We start from the raw sequence: 15,551 nt of genomic DNA, 5'->3' as shown, positions 1-15,551 counted from the left end.
GAGGGAGACACAAGAGGGAAGAGATATGGGAACATATGTATATGTATAACTGATTCACTTTGTTATAAAGCAGAAACTAACACACCATTGTAAATCAATTATACTCCAGTAAAGATGTTAAAAAAAAAAAAAGAAAAGAAAAGCTGGAGATTGGCATGTTATTTTCTGAATAGAAATAAACCTTAGAAAAGAGGGGTGTTTTGACCATGTAATGCTGAAAGGTCTACACTGTCGAGGGCAGAAATGTTGAGATGTTAATATTGGATACGAAAAGGAAGGGTTTTATTTCCTGTACCACTGAAGTTAGTTTGTATAAACAGTCTCTCTCTTTTATCAAGACTTGACCATTGCTGTTAGTGGTGGTTCTCCTTGGAGTTTTAAGGACTGAGACTTTGTTTTGCTGATCCCAAATCCCCAGAACTATGCTGAGCAAGTTCTCAGATTTAAAAAAACAAACAAAAAACAATCAAACAAAAAAACTATTGTTGATTGAATGAATGAATGGATGAATAATGTTCGCATCTAACAATTATGATTTCCACTAAATGAAGTGAAAGAATGACTCATCCTCTTTTGAGGATCCCAAAGGAGACATAAATATTACACTAAGGGATTTTCCTTAAGTATATGGAAATAAAAAGATAATTTATCTCAAATAAGTTGTTTATAATGAAGGCTGCTTCATAATCGATTTTTTTGTTTGAGTCTTGTAAGCATATTTGTTACATTTGTCAGTACTGAAATACTTGATTTTCCAGAATTATGACTTTAGGTGCAAAGCTATGTTTTTTAAAAAGAAAACGTGATTGTAAATATAGGTTTAGAAAAAAAAGAATCTGACCAATTTTTTACATGTCTTTGAAGAAATATAACATTGAAAAAAATCACTAAAATTATAATCATATATACTGTTTAGAAGAAAAAAAGAAATAATTAGCTTGAATGTTATGGTATTCTGTGTTGCTGATAAATGAGTTATATTGACTCCCATGACCACATATTCACATGAAATACATGCCAAAGGACTGCAGTTACAACAAGCAGAAAGTTTTAGTCTATTTCTAAGAATTTTAACTATTGCAATTCAACTGACACACATTCTGACAACCAGAATTTCATTTTGTGTAGCAACATGGGAATCTGGCCTCAGCATCTAAAGGTGATCTGTTTCATTCCTGTATTTTAAGGATGTGGTTTAGGAATAAGGTATTAGGTTTGCAACATTTATGTAAAACGAATAATGTGACACTGGAAAGCAATGCTCTTCATTTAACATAATGAGTTGCTCTACAATAAGTCAGATCCTCCCAGAGTGTAAATTATACAAATTTGAAAGCTGCATTTATTATTGACTAGCTCATTCACAGACAAGTGCTTACTCAGTAGTAAAACCTGGTGTAGCATACCAAATTAAAAGTTTTTTTTTTTAAACTATCATGCACATACCCAAACCATTTGTGTGCAGTTTAAAACTTTTCCTCCTAAGTAAACTATTGAGAATATTGAGAATAGTTGATTTTTACTACCACAAAACAGTAGAAATGAAATATGAATTGTATTAATAGGCAGAGAGAGATACTTGAACAGAAGCTTGGATTGTTTAAAATTAATAGTTTAAAAGATCTATCTGGAAATAGACTTCTTATTAAGTTGCCTTTTAGTACTCTAACATGCGATTTTGTGAGTGTTATTAGAAGAAATGCTAGGATATTCTAAAAATTTCTAGGTTGATTGATGAAATTTCTTACTGTTAATTAATGAGTTTATGTTCCCAGCTGTACATCAGCACATGTTAAATTTTGCAATTGAGTTTATGATTTCTAAGAACTCTCCTTCTATAAGGCCTTTTGCTGAGTGAGACAGTTTAGGAATCAATAAGTAAAGGGGATCTTTCTTCTTTGTGTAAATAGCTTAAGAGTAAATTTAGGTGGTCTAGAAACCGTGAGTTATTAGGAAGGTGCTTAGAAACGGGCACAGTACGTCAGCTGCCCGAGATCCCTTCTAGCAGCCTAGCCTGGACCTCCACACTCTGTTGGGCACCGTCTGTTACTGGCCGAGTAATTGCCATTTTTGGCAAAGACCACCCTAGATATGGGCCCAGAATCCATCCTAGAGCTAGCCATCCTCTACAACCTGGTGTCCCCTGATTCGGAGCGAGTACATTCAATTCAGGAAGATCACTTACGACTGAGTTTTTCATCATGGCTTTGACTGTGAAGCCCTCAGAAACCAGGGAGTGAGGCTGGTGCACCAGGAGCGGCAGCTTGGTCCTCTTCGGCATCTTGTCTGGGCATTTGTTTAAGCTCAGGGTCTCTTTTTCGGCCACCATCTTCCTAGAAAATGTCTTGTTCTCATAAAACGTGTAGTAAAAGAATCAGTGAGTTTTACGGATGTGAGAAGGAGGTCGGGAAAAAATGTAAAAAGGCGCGTTACTGTAGAATTTCACGCCCTCGTAGTGCCCAAGTTTATCCAGATGTTTGGCAGCTCCCAGGTGAAGGGAGTTGAGGGGAGGGGAGGGGCGGGAAGAGGGCAGGACAGAGGCTAGAGCCGCAACAAGCTTCCAAAGGTAACCCTCCCGGTTGCTAAGCGACACGTCAACACTGCGGCCGAATGACCCTGCCTCTCTGTGACGGACGTTTCCTAGGCCTCAGGCCGGAAGGGCGGCGGGCGACGGGCCGCGGGCGGCAGCGACCGACCTGAGGAGAGACTACGCATTAAAACTACGACTCCCAGAAGGCCTCGGGCTAAGCCCCCTTTGCGCATGCGCGCCCCCAAGGGCGGGCGCGGGGGACAGGCTTCCTGCACGATTTAACCCGGGAGCGTCGCTCGTGTGAGGCGCAGGCGGCCGCCGGCGTGCGTGTAGGCCCTTGCTCGCCCGGCAGCCTCCAACTGCCCAGTGGCCATGATAGGTACGTGGGTACCTGACAGGTACAGCCTCTCTGCGCCGCCTCGCGCCCAGCTGTTGCGCCGCGCCGGGCCTCGGCTGACAGGGACGCCGGGGTGCTGCCCGTGTCCGCTGTCCGTGGCAGGGTGTCGGTGTCCGCGCCACCCTCAGCCTGCGCCGCCGGCTCCCCGGTGCCCGCCGTGGCCCTGGAGAATAAGTGTGTGTGTGTCCTAAGCCCCGACCCGGCCCTCGTTTGACGGGCTTCCCCCTGGAGCCAACTTCGCGAGGGACCCCGGCGTGCGCCTCGGTGCTGCCCGAGGCGAAGGCTGCGTCCCGCGGTCCGTCAGCGAGCGCACCGCCCGCTAGACCTCTAGGGGCTGTGGGAAGGCCCCGCCTTCCGCCCCGGTTTCCGTCCCTCAGGGCGCTTGGGAGGCGGTCTTGCCGCTTAGGACAGATTGGGACCCACTCTCCGGAGAACTCTTTAAGGGAAACGCTCGCGAAGCGCTAAGCTCTAATGGACAGTGCCTAGGGACGATGGTTGAGGTCAAAACAGATTCCTGCAGATGGATTTAAACTTCTTGCTCCCTTGGGTTTTGTCTTCTAAATCTCTCCCTGGAGGTCTGAGTTGAAAGAATAATTGAGTCAGTGATAACAAGGATCAAAACTTTCGCATAGTGAACTAACGATTCATTTTGCAAAAACAAAACAAACAAAAAACAAACAAAAAACACTTTTTTTATACACAGAAGGCCCTAGGTGCATTTATGTGAATAAAGCTTTGGAAGTGGCTGTTAGAGTTGCTTATAAACCCTGTAATATATAAGGTTAGAAAAGTTCCTGTCTTCCAGGATTGTTAAGCCAAAAGTTATTTTAAGGGTTATCTCTGAAAATTAATGGAAACACACAGTGTGATTACAAAACATTGATGTTTGGGGAGATTATTATGACAGATTTCCTGTAGATCATGTATTGGTTTGGTGAGTTTATTAGGGGATTATTCTTGAATGGGCACCACTTACGAAGCGCAAGTACATCTGAAGTCAGATGTCGTCTATCCAAGAAGGTAGAAGGTGATTTTTAAAAATATATAAGTTTGTATGCACTGATAAACTTACATCTTTTATTTATTAAACGAATGTTAAAGTGTAAAACGTTTTATCCGTCACTAGGAGAATCATGCCAGCTAACTGACACTGTGTTTGCAACAATGATAAAACCTAAGGATGTTGTCCAATTTTTCTTACCTTTCTAGCATGGTATGATTGTTGGTGAAGCTATATACAGGCAAGAATTTAAGATCTAAAAATCATCACTTAATTCTAAATTGTTATCTAATAGACGATTATATAGATAACTTTGTTAGAATGAACTATGTTTATGCAGTTTAGTTTGGGATTTAGGAACACAGGAAGGAAGCGTATTATCTTTAGATTTGATGATTAGACATTTATTAATAACTGGTAGTGATGTGGAGAATGTAAGGTGGATTTTTAAAAGTGTTCTTTCTCATACTCCAGCTATTGTTTGACACAGTGCAAATAAGTGTATTACAACATAAATAAATCCATGCTCCCTCCCAGGAAAAGTACCTTACTTGTTAAAACCATGTGGACAATGTACAATAAATTATACAGCTAGTCAACTACTTGCATTGCCTAATTCGGTCAATGGGTACATTTTAATAAAAATCTTAATTGCCAATTTTGGAGTTGGTTCAGTTGAATAATGCCAAAGGTAAGTGAAAGTGGGAGCAATTGAAGGAAAGTCTTGGAGTGATGTTTCCCGTTTCTGACTAAACTTTGGAGCCAGGAAAGGCCTTATTTATAGTCTATATCCAGTGATATACTGGAGATTAAAATATACATTAATATATATCTGGGGATTATTTTATTTTTGTTAAAGGCATGTGTGCTGCTCAGAACTTGCCCCTTTTGTACCTATGCTGTCTTTAATTGCTACACATTCTTTAATGCTAACAGTACTCTTCTACTTTATGTAAATCTCAGCTCACTTTTAAGGAAAAACAAAAATTGCATTTCTTGGAAGAATAGGAGTAAGGGGGATTGACTGTTGCCTCACTACCAGTAAAATTACCTTTTTTTGCTTTCTCAAAATTCAGGATTCTTTCCTGGCACAGAGACAGTTTCAAAAGTACTTACATTTTCCAGTTAGATTATGATTAATATGTTAAATGCCCTGACTCAGACAGCTATAGAAATATAATTTAAGTGGGTGAAAAATTATGACGTTTTGAGAAATATGGAGAGGATGTTAAGATAATATAAAGCATAATAAAAACTTAAGAGAATTCAACTTAGAAAAATGTAATTTTTGGTACCTCTCTTAAAATTATATTTCACCCTTTTTTAAAATTACCATTTTTGTGTGTTTAAAATTGAATTTTAATAGTAATACTTGTGGTATATTCTATATGTATGTTGTATAGAACTGGATTTAGGTATTTAAGTAGTATCAGATGTTAAAGTGCATGGATATATATATAACCATGTTGCCAATTTTGAAATTCAAACCCAATGTCTTAAAAATGATTTTTGAGTGATTTAAAAAATAATTAGAACATAATCTCTTCTGTATCTTGTTTAACTTAACGTCTCTTAGAGGACTTACAAACCTGCATGTACAGATCCACCCTACAGTGATTCCTGTCTAGTATTTAGTGGATGTACATAACTTATGCAGGTACTCTCCAATAAATGAGCATACAGTAGGTTTACAGACAGTTGCTGTCATCAGGAAGGTTTGTGTCCATATCATTTCATTTGCATATGTAAGCCTATATGTAAAGTAAAAATATTATTACAGTTTCTAAGTGGATTTTCTAGCTAAAGGGTTTGTAGACTTTGAATTTTGCTAGGGATTTCCAAATTGTTTAAAATAAATTACGCTGTTTTACATTTCTGTCTGCCATAACAAGGTAGCAAAGAGCTGTCCTACTCCTCTGAGCTGAAAAATTACAAAAAGACATCCTTCCCAGAACTGACCCAGCATTCAACAGCAAAGCACCTACTGGGTTTCCCCTGTCTCTCCAAAGACATTGCCTTCGAACAGTGCACAAAGTGCACAACTGTCCTTAATGGCCCTGCCCCCCTCCAACAATGTTTATGAGTGTCCACGTTCCCTCTGTGTACCATAAAATTTTTTATTTTTGTCTTTCTGATAGATGAAAAACAGTATATTTTAATTTTTTTAATGAATCTTATGAAGAAAAAACCTTCAGAACCTTCACTTCTCATTTTATAATGCTTTATTTTCATGAGAGCAGATTCAATAATTGAGTATCTACTGTGTGCCCAGTACTGTTCCAGGTGCCAGGGATACATGAGTTAAAAAAAACAAAAAACAAAGAACAGAAAACAACACCCCGCCGTCATGAATGTACAGTCTCACTGTACTGTTTGCCCACAACTCTGCATATTTGTTTTAAAGCTTGTATGCAGTGAATTTTAAAGTCTCAGAATTTATATTTTAGTTAAATATACTGTCTACTGCTACTTGCTCTGCCATTTCAGTAATTTTAGATGAGAAGTGACCCTGCATCTAAGTACCCAAGGTAGGCTCTGAAAGCTGTTTATAATGAGGTACAATTGTGTCACAAAAGAAGTTCTAAGTTTTTGCATAGATTTCATGTAATTATGTACAGTTCTTCTTTGGGTCCAAAGGCTCTAGAATGATGACTCTATGCCCTTTTCAACTTTGGAACTATTTCTAAGGATTTTTTTGAAGTCTACATTTTTTTGAAACCTCATGGCTTCATTGCTTGAAAATGATACAATGAAAGTACTTTGTATTAAGATATGCAAATCCATTTCTACCTCCAAAGCTTCTTTGAAAAATTCAGAAAAGAAAGTTCTTCTTACTTGGTAATGTTTCATATTCATTAAAGCAGTTTCAACACAGAATACTTTATTCTGTTAGCTTTTAGTTTCTTGATCAGTAGAAATTGTTTCTTACCTGCTGTTTCTTCACCCTTTAATTGTGGCCCAGTGCTTATATAGTGTTTCTGTTTTAATTTTCATTTAATGAGCTTATTTTAAATGTTTCTTTGTAGTAATCTGAATGGTTTCTTTCTTAAATTTTTTAATATTAAAGAAAGAGATTTATGTTGCAGCTCACCTTCCTGTCTTATTTACTTATATGCTTGGTCATGTATTGGGACCATCTTAGGACATTTGTATTTTTAAGAGTGTTGATGGGTTCTTGATGATTTCTCCAGTTGACTCTTACTGTAAGACTTGAATAGGGTTCCCCATAAAAGATAATTTTAGAGCCCTTAACATCAGAAGTGAGAAGAATCTCTGTGTACAGCACATAGCAACCTTCCCCATCCCTTAAACCCCCACCCCTATCAAATTAGGGGAAAAAAGTGGTGAACTAATACTGGTGTTCCAATTGAAACATGTTCATTATTTATCCATGTAATTGATGAATGCACCAGTTATTCCTACTATTAAGTGTTTTTTGAACTTTCAGTGAATAAATAATATTACCTGAGATGAAGCCCTTTGCAGTTACATCGTCATTTTAAAGCTTATTCAGAGTAGATCCATTTTCCAGAACATGGAAAGACAGGAATTAGACACCTGAAATTCACTCAGTATTAACTTGGAGAAATGGGACTGAGGTTTGTAATGTGTGTGTTTCGGAGGTGAACCTTTGGTTGTAGCATCTACCTGTACTCTCCCTTTTTCCTTCCCTCATTTTCTTCTTCCCCACACTCTTTGCTTTTGTCAGAAGCTGGACTTTTAATGTTTCATTCCTTAGCTCACAGAAGCAGCTGCTTTCTGACTAATTAAAGAGGTGAGCTCTTTCCCTGCTTGCCTCTGGGGTTTCCACAGGGCTTGGTTGGTTATACAAGTGTTCCTGAGGGTCATGACTGGAATTGTGTGACTAAACAAACCAGGACCACCATGGCTTCTCCCATAGACATTCTCTTGACAGGGAGTTGTCTGCAGTAAAACTACTCGTAGGCGCAGCAAATGCATTTTGTTTTGAGGGGAATCTGGTCCTGATTACATTTTTTCCCTTGAGCCAGAGTTTTGGGGATTGAGGAAGCTTGGACTGGCTTGAGGATAGGGCAGGATTTAAGCTTACTTGTTTGGAGAAATAAAGACTTAAGAATAATTCATGCTCTAGGTCTTCTCTCTACCTGTGAACTATGGCTTGAAGTCCTTTCCAGCTCCCTGGTGACTCCTCAGGGAGTGAGAGGTCCAGATTTAAGCACAACTGGGGCAGCATTTTCTGAGTTGCTGCTTATCCGGGATGCTGATCACAAGCAGATGTAGACTGCACAAGTCGGTTGGCATCCACTAAGTCTGGATATATGTGTGACAATGTCTAAAGATGTTTTTAAATGAAGATGGCTTGAATTCATACTGTTGGATGGGAATTGTGTGTGTTTTACTGTGCAGTCAGTTTGGATATAGTTATATGATATAAACAGAAAGGGATATATAGTGGAGGTCTGATATTTGCTTCCTACTGTTGTTCGTTGAGGAACTGGTGACATGCCCAGTCAGTGGTAGGTGAGGGAATTTCTTCCTTTATTATGGTCCTCTCTAGAGTTTTCTTCTTTTTTTATTGCCTGTGTGTGTGTGTTTGTACGTTTCTTACTACATGCACATTTTCTTATCAAATGTATTGAATTTTTTTCCCCATCAGCTTGATTTCAAGAAAGTCATCAAATTATCTTATTCATAGTTTATGTTGCTGGAGTTTCAAACGGGGTCTGTATCCTCGCCTTTATACCCTGGCAATTGGGTACTGTTTAGTACTGCAGCACGTTTTATAACTCTTTTTTTTGGGGGGGGGCGGTGAGGGGAAGCTCTAGAATTATTTGTACTTGGGTTTTAACATCTAAGGAACTTCTCTGTTGAGTCCAGTTATGGTTGTCACAATTATTCATGTATAAATTTATTAAACATCTCTTCTGGCTACTGTACTCAATTTAATCATATTATGCCCAGTAGAATGCAAGTTATGCAGGTAAAGTTAGTCAGAGAAGGGTGGAAATGCCATTTGAGGTCTGGTTTCTGGGGTGACATGATTTTTTTTTTTGTCCTCAACAAATGTTGACGACAGGATGATTAACATTAATGACCTAAGACTGATAAATATGTGTGAATTCTTTAATAGTTAAGAAAGATTTTTTTAAATTAATATAAGAACTTTCTTAGCATAAATGAGAACTAGATAGCTTTTTTTTTTAACATCTTTATTGGAGTATAATTGCTTTACAATGGTGTGTTAGTTTCTGATTTATTTATTTATTTATTTATTTATTTTTGGCTGCGTTGGGTCTGTGTTGCTGCGTGCGGGCTTTCTCTAGTTGCGGCCAGTGGGCTTCAGTAGTTTAGCACGCGGGCTCTAGAGCGCAGGCTTAGTAATTGTGATACACGGGCTTAATTGCTCTGCGGCATGTGGGATCTTCCCGGACAGGGGCTGGAACCCGTGTCCCCTGCAATGGCAGGCGGATTCTTAACCACTGCGCCACCAGGGAGGCCCCTAGTTTCTGCTTTGTAATAAAGTGAATCAGCTATACATATACATATATCCCCATATCTCCTCCCTCTTGTGTCTCCCTCCCACCCTCCCTATCCCACCCCTCTAGGTGGTCACAAAGCACGGAGCTGATCTCCCTGTGCTATGCGGCTGCTTCTCACTAGCTATCTATTTTACATTTGGCAGTATATATAAGTCCATGCCACTCTCTCACTTCGTCCCAGCTTACCGTTCCCCCTCCCCGTGTCCTCAAGTGCATTCTCTCCGTCTGTGTCTTTATTCCTGTCCTGCCCCTGGGTTCTTCAGAATCATTTTTTTTTTTTTTACATTCCATATATATGTGTTAGCATACGGTATTTGTTCTTCTCTTTCTGACTTACTTCACTCTGTATTACAGACTCTAGGTCCATCCACCTCACTACAGATAACTCAATTTTGTTTCTTTCTATGGCTGAGTAGTATTCCACTGTATATATGTGCCACATCTTTAGCCATTCATCCATTTACATTTAAGGTAGTTATCGATATGTATGTTCCTATGACCATTTTCTTAATTGTTTTGGGTTTGGGTTTTATTGTAGGTCTTTTCCTTCTCCTGTGTTTCCTGCCTAGAGAAGTTCCTTTAGCATTTGCTGTAGAGCTGGTTTGGTGGTGCTGAATTCTCTCAGCTTTTGCTTGTCTCTAAAGTTTTCAATTTCTTTGTTGAATCTGAATCAGATCCTTGCTGGATAGAGTAATCTTGGTTGTAGGGTCTTCCCTTTCATCACTTTAAATATGTCCTGCCACTCCCTCTGGCTTGCAGAGTTCCTGCTGAAATATCAGTTGTTAACCTTATGGAGAGTCCCTTGTATGTTATTTGTTGTTTTTCCCTTGCTGCTTTTAATATTTTTTCTTTGTATTTAATTTTTGATCGTTTGATTAATACGTGTCTTGGCGTGTTCCTTCTTGGATTTATCCTGTATGGGACTCTGTATGCTTCCTGGACTTGATTAACTTTTTCCTTTCCCATATTAGGGAAGCTTTCAACTATAATCTCTTCAAATATTTTCTCAGTCCCTTTCTTTGTCTCTTCTTCTTCTGGGACCCCTATAATTCGAATGTTGGTGTGTTTAATGTTGTCCCAGAGGTCTCTGAGACTGTCCTCAATTGTTTTCATTCTTTTTTCTTTCTACTGCTCTGCAGTAGTTATTTCTACTATTTTATCTTCCAGGCCACTTATCCATTCTTCTGCCTCAGTTATTCTGCTATTGATTCCTTGTAGAGAATTTTAAATTTCATTTATATTGCTGTTCATCATTGTTTGTTTGCTCTTCAGTTCTTCTAGGTCCCTGTTAAACGTTTCTTGTATTTTCTCCATTGTATTTCCCAGATTTTGGATCATCTTTACTATCATTACTCTGAATTCTTTTTCAGGTAGGCTGCCTATTTCCTCTGCATTTGTTTGGTCTGGTGGGTTTTTACCTTGCTCCTTCATCTGCTGTGTGTTTTTCTGTCTTCTCATTTTGCTTATCTTACTGTGTTGGGGTCTCCTTTTCGCAGGCTGCAGGTCGTAGTTCCCGTTGTTTTTGGTGTCTGCCCCCAGTGGCTAATGTTGGTTCAGTGGGTTGTGTAGGCTTCCTGGTGGAGGGGACTAGTGCCTGTGTTCTGGTGGATGAAGCTGGATCTTCAGTTTCTGGTGGGCAGGACCATGTCCGATAGTGTGTTTGGGGTGTCTGTGACCTTATTATGATTTTAGGCAGCCTCCCTGCTAATGGGTGGGGTTGTATTCCTGTCTTGCTAGTTGTTTGGCATAGAGTGTCCAGCCGTGTAGCTTGCTGTTCATTGAATGGAGCTGGGTCTTCACGTTGAGATGGAGATCTCTTTGAGAGCTTTCTCTGTTTGATATTATGTGGAGCCAGGAGGTCTCTGGTGGACCAATCTCCTGAACTCAGCTCTCCCACCTCAGAGGCACAGGCCTGACACCTGGCTGTAGCACCAAGACCCTGTCAGCTACACGGCTCTAGGCTCCGGCTCCAACGTTCAGAGTCTGATATGCCAGGCACTGCCTTGAGTGTTCCGCGCCCTGCGCTCTGGCTGCTCCCAGTCTCTCACTATGTAGCTTTAAGTGCTATTTATATATGTAAAAATATTGGGAAGTATACCTCAAAATTATTATCTTTGGGTTGTGGGATTTTTTTTTTAACTGTGGTTTTCTGAGTTTTTTCACCTCTTCAGCATTAAGCATGTAGTATTTTGGAAATACAAAAAATGCAATGGTGTTATAATCCTAGTCTTAAGGATAGGACACATGTATCACTGGTTGGTATATATGTAGAACTGATTACACTTTTGTGACAAATTGTCAAATAAATTAGTAATGGTAGCATACTTGTAGTAATTTCATGTTCTTGTCATAAAAGTAGCGTTTTCAGAAAAACAAATATTAGTACCATAATTTCACTTTTCATTTTTTTCAATAGCATCATACACTATCGAGGCATGGCAATACAATCACTGTATTAGCTTCCTGTTGCTGCTATAACAAGTTAGCATAAGGTTGGTGGCTTAAAACAACACAAATATATTCTCTTACAGTTCTGGAGGCCACAAGTCCAAAATGAGTTTTAAGAGGCCAAAATCCAGGTGTTAGCAGGACTAGTTCCTTCTGGCAGCTTCAGTGGAGAATCCTCTTCCATTTTTACAGGGTGCTGGCTCCTTGGCTCCTGGCTGCCTCGCTCCAGTCTCTGTTTCTGTGGTCATATTGCCTTCTCTTTTACTGTAGTCAAATCTCCCTTTGCCTACCTCTTATAAGAACACTTGTGATTACATTTAGGGGCCACCAAGATAACCTTCCATCCCAAAATCCTTAATTTAATTGCATATGCAAGGTCCTTTTGCCATATAAGGTCACATTTACAGGTTTCAGGAGTTAGGTTATGGATATTTTGAGGTGGTCTTTTCAACCTACCACAGTCACCATTAAGGCCTTCACCATTTGAAATCTTGTGTTAAAGTGTCTTATTATGAAGTAAGGATGATGGATACAGGACATCGAATTGACAGCTATATAACTTGATTTTTCCTTTTCTGAGGTCATTTAATGACAATGCAATAATGTTACACGTGAGGAATCTAGTAGTATGTGTGTGTGTGTGTGTGTGTGTGTGTGTGTGTGTGTGTATGTGTGTGAACTAGTTGATAAAGCTGGTCAAGGACGTAACTCACTTTTCAAGATAGTTTTCCCAGGTGCCAAAAGAACACGTGGCCACACTCCAGGACTGAAATGGTGAATTACAGCTGGGTAATTTGCTGTACCAGGTTGCTCATTTGTATCCTGTAGGGCAGGGGAAGCTTTGTTATGCTTTTGAGAGAAATATGACTTCACACAACAACACGTGATCAGGCAAAGTAGGAGCAAATAACCATTTCATGTACATTTTGATTTCTGTTTTGCCAGTTCACTATGAATGTTAGACACCTAATGCTCCAGTGGGATAGTTTAACATTGTCCTGCTCTTTGTAAATAATCACTAATCTGGCTTGGTTAGAAATACACAGCTGAGATGTTTTAAATAAATTCTAGTAAAGTTATGGAGGGCAAAAAAAATCAACCTTAATTTGCTTCATTTTTTAAAAGGTGTCAGTATAGAATTTGTTTTCATGAGGCAGTTTTAGCTGAAATATTTGGAAAATATTCCATTATGCATTTAGTACAGTTAGGAGAAACTCTAAAGGAAGTATGGAATACATTTTTTAAATAGATGTAAAATTTGATTTGTAAGAAAAGAAAAAGTTCATTTTTATTGGAAAAAAGAAGAAAGTAAATGTTAACTTCAATAAACATTTATTGAGACCCTAAGTTATGACCTGAGATACCACTGAGTCTCCAAAACTAAATGCGGAAGTCACAGTTTCGTGAAGATGCTGTGTACACCTGCAAAGCAATGATCAGCAGTAACAGAAGCTATAATGGAAGCATGTATTTTTGTGTGATAAAGCTGGGGAACTTCCAGAACAGAGGTGGTATTTGAGCTGGACCTTCTGGGCTGAGTGATCTCCCGAGTGCAAACAGTAAGGCATGGGGGTTTGGAAGCAGGCTCTATGGAGGAGTAGTGCTCCTTGGGAGGAGGAGGAGTTGACAGGGTTACCGCGTAAGAAGCGTGGAGTAGGAAGTGAGGAGCAATCTGGGTGAGGAGGGTCAAGGCCTGCTGGAGAATTCGAGTTTTGTTCTGTAAGTAATGAGGAACCACTTGGTCTTAATGCTAAGAATGGGCATGCTTAAATTTCTTTTTAGAATGATAGCTTTGGCAGCAGGGCCATGTTAAATGTCACTCATTTACTTTTGGCTAACAGAAATGATGACAATACTAATCTCGTCTATCCCAATTTAATAAAGAGTAACATTCTGCAACAAGTGGACACTGTGTTGAACTGTAAGGCCCATTTGGGCAGAGAAAGCAAACTTTAAAGCTTGCAGTGGTTAGTGTCAGGTGAATATAACTTTGTGAATTAGGCCTCCTCTGAGAGAGTAGGAAGTAGCAGGACCTGTGGCTGAAAGTGAGAAGTGAATTCCAATTAAAAATAAACAAATTGGGCTTCCCTGGTGGCACAGTGGTTGAGAGTCCACCTGTTGATGCAGGGGACACGGGTTTGTGCCCCGGTCCAAGAAGATCCCACATGCAGCAGAGCGGCTAGGCCCGTGAGCCATGGCCGCTGAGCCTGTGCCTCCGGAGCCTGTGCTCCGCAACGGGAGAGGCCACAATAGTGAGAGGCCCGCGTACCGCAAAAAAAAAAAAAAAAAAAAAAAAAAATATAAGTAAATAAAATTGACATCAGCCAAATTAAATGCTGTGAGTCCAGTGTACTGCTTCCTACTTAGGATCTTTAGGTGATTAGGACAATTAGCTATGCTTTGATATAATCAGAATAAACAAATCCTTCAAAAGATTTGTAACTTCAGATTATTTGATGGAATCATTTTCCTGTTAAATTTGAAGACCTAATCTCATTCCATTTTAATGTTGTGTGTTTACTTACCTGCCTCATTCTTGAGGGAAGGTGTATGTTTATACTTAATAAATAATTGTTGAATGAGTGAAAGTGTGAATCACTGGAGAAAAAGGACATTGTCTTTTCTCTTGTTTTGTCTTCTATCTCCCTTCCTGTTTCTGAGGTTGAAGTACCTAAATAAATAATCCAGTTGCTACTGACATTTGCCTTGGGGATGGGGCCTTATTCCATTTATCTCTCTGGCCCCCAAACCCAGCATAATCCCAGTAAGTGCTGAAATGGATGAAGCATTAACAAATTGGGGTAGTAACATATGCTTTGATTTTGGTAAATACTAAGTGTATTAAAATGTTTCATATTCTGAGAAGATGATTCATTAATTTTAGGAGAGAGATTTTAGTCTGTCACATCTTTCTGTGCAAAAAATTGGAGCTTGCACAGGATGATGACTGTTTTTTTTTTCTTTTTTTCCCCTGTCCTTTACTGTTGTTTCTCTTTATTGCTTCTCTAATGCTTTCCCTTAGAGGGAAGCCATTACAGTATTTTAATTCTGGAATGAGCAGGAATTTTAAAGTGGTTACTCTACACAGGATGTTTAGAGTATAAATTACATGGATGCATTGTCCCTTGTCCAACCTTTAGCTTTTAGCTTTATAACAAATATATTTTTGCATTATTGGGGTCTGTATTTACTTGTTTCCCTAATGCAGCTTTTCTCCATGGAATACTCTCAGTAGAAACATATTTGAAGCTCAGAGCTTCAAAGTAATTACAATATCACTAAAAGCTTCATAATCACGTTACTGAAACTAAATGTTAAAATATTTGATTTTCCTTTATCCAATCATTTCAATTTAATTTTAGGCTACTGCATGATTGATTGAGGAAACCTGGCAGGCCAAAGTCAAAGAGTGTTTATAATGCCTACAGCCTTGTACAGAAAACTTCAAGGCAATTTAATTTGGGTAGGAATTCATTTTATTTATTCTGAGGGATTTTTTAATAGGAAAAATGGATTTGTTTTCATGCTCTCTGTGTTTGAATGACTCTGATGTCATCTGTACAGTCCCCTGCATGGAGTATTCACTCACCTCCTCCTCAACCCTGCTAGATAGAGACCCTGGATGATACAAAAGTCCTAGTTCTAAAACAAAGACCT

At 39.2% G+C, this 15,551-nt stretch overlaps 2 protein-coding genes across 20 annotated transcripts in view; one reads left to right on the top strand and one right to left on the bottom strand.

Moving 5' to 3' along the window:
• The window catches only part of PACRG (parkin coregulated), a 515,005-nt gene extending 512,151 nt beyond the window's left edge, over nt 1-2,854 (bottom strand). For both annotated transcript variants that reach the window (XM_019951495.3, XM_073789813.1), the window contains exon 1: nt 2,186-2,854. In XM_019951495.3, coding sequence (XP_019807054.1) covers nt 2,186-2,329 — 144 coding nt within the window. In that variant the 5' untranslated portion in view covers nt 2,330-2,854. The remainder of the gene's footprint in view (nt 1-2,185) is intronic.
• Nucleotides 2,775-15,551, top strand: part of LOC101328244 (1-acyl-sn-glycerol-3-phosphate acyltransferase delta) — a 1,425,233-nt gene continuing 1,412,456 nt past the window's right edge. For 11 of the 18 annotated variants that reach the window (XR_004529329.2, XM_033867950.2, XM_073789810.1 and 8 more), the window contains exon 1: nt 2,775-2,909. Coding sequence is in view for 14 of the 18 variants with exons in the window: in XM_033867950.2 (XP_033723841.1) it covers nt 2,903-2,909 (7 nt within the window). In the remaining 4 variants the exon portion in view is untranslated. The remainder of the gene's footprint in view (nt 2,910-15,551) is intronic. The other 7 variants (XR_012324969.1, XR_012324970.1, XR_004529330.2 and 4 more) reach the window with 3 other exon arrangements.

This window comes from Tursiops truncatus, chromosome 12, assembly GCF_011762595.2.
Source record: "Tursiops truncatus isolate mTurTru1 chromosome 12, mTurTru1.mat.Y, whole genome shotgun sequence".
NCBI lineage: Eukaryota > Metazoa > Chordata > Mammalia > Artiodactyla > Delphinidae > Tursiops > Tursiops truncatus.
Note: the sequence above shows the minus strand (reverse complement) of the source record. Positions and strands in the feature narration are given on the sequence as shown.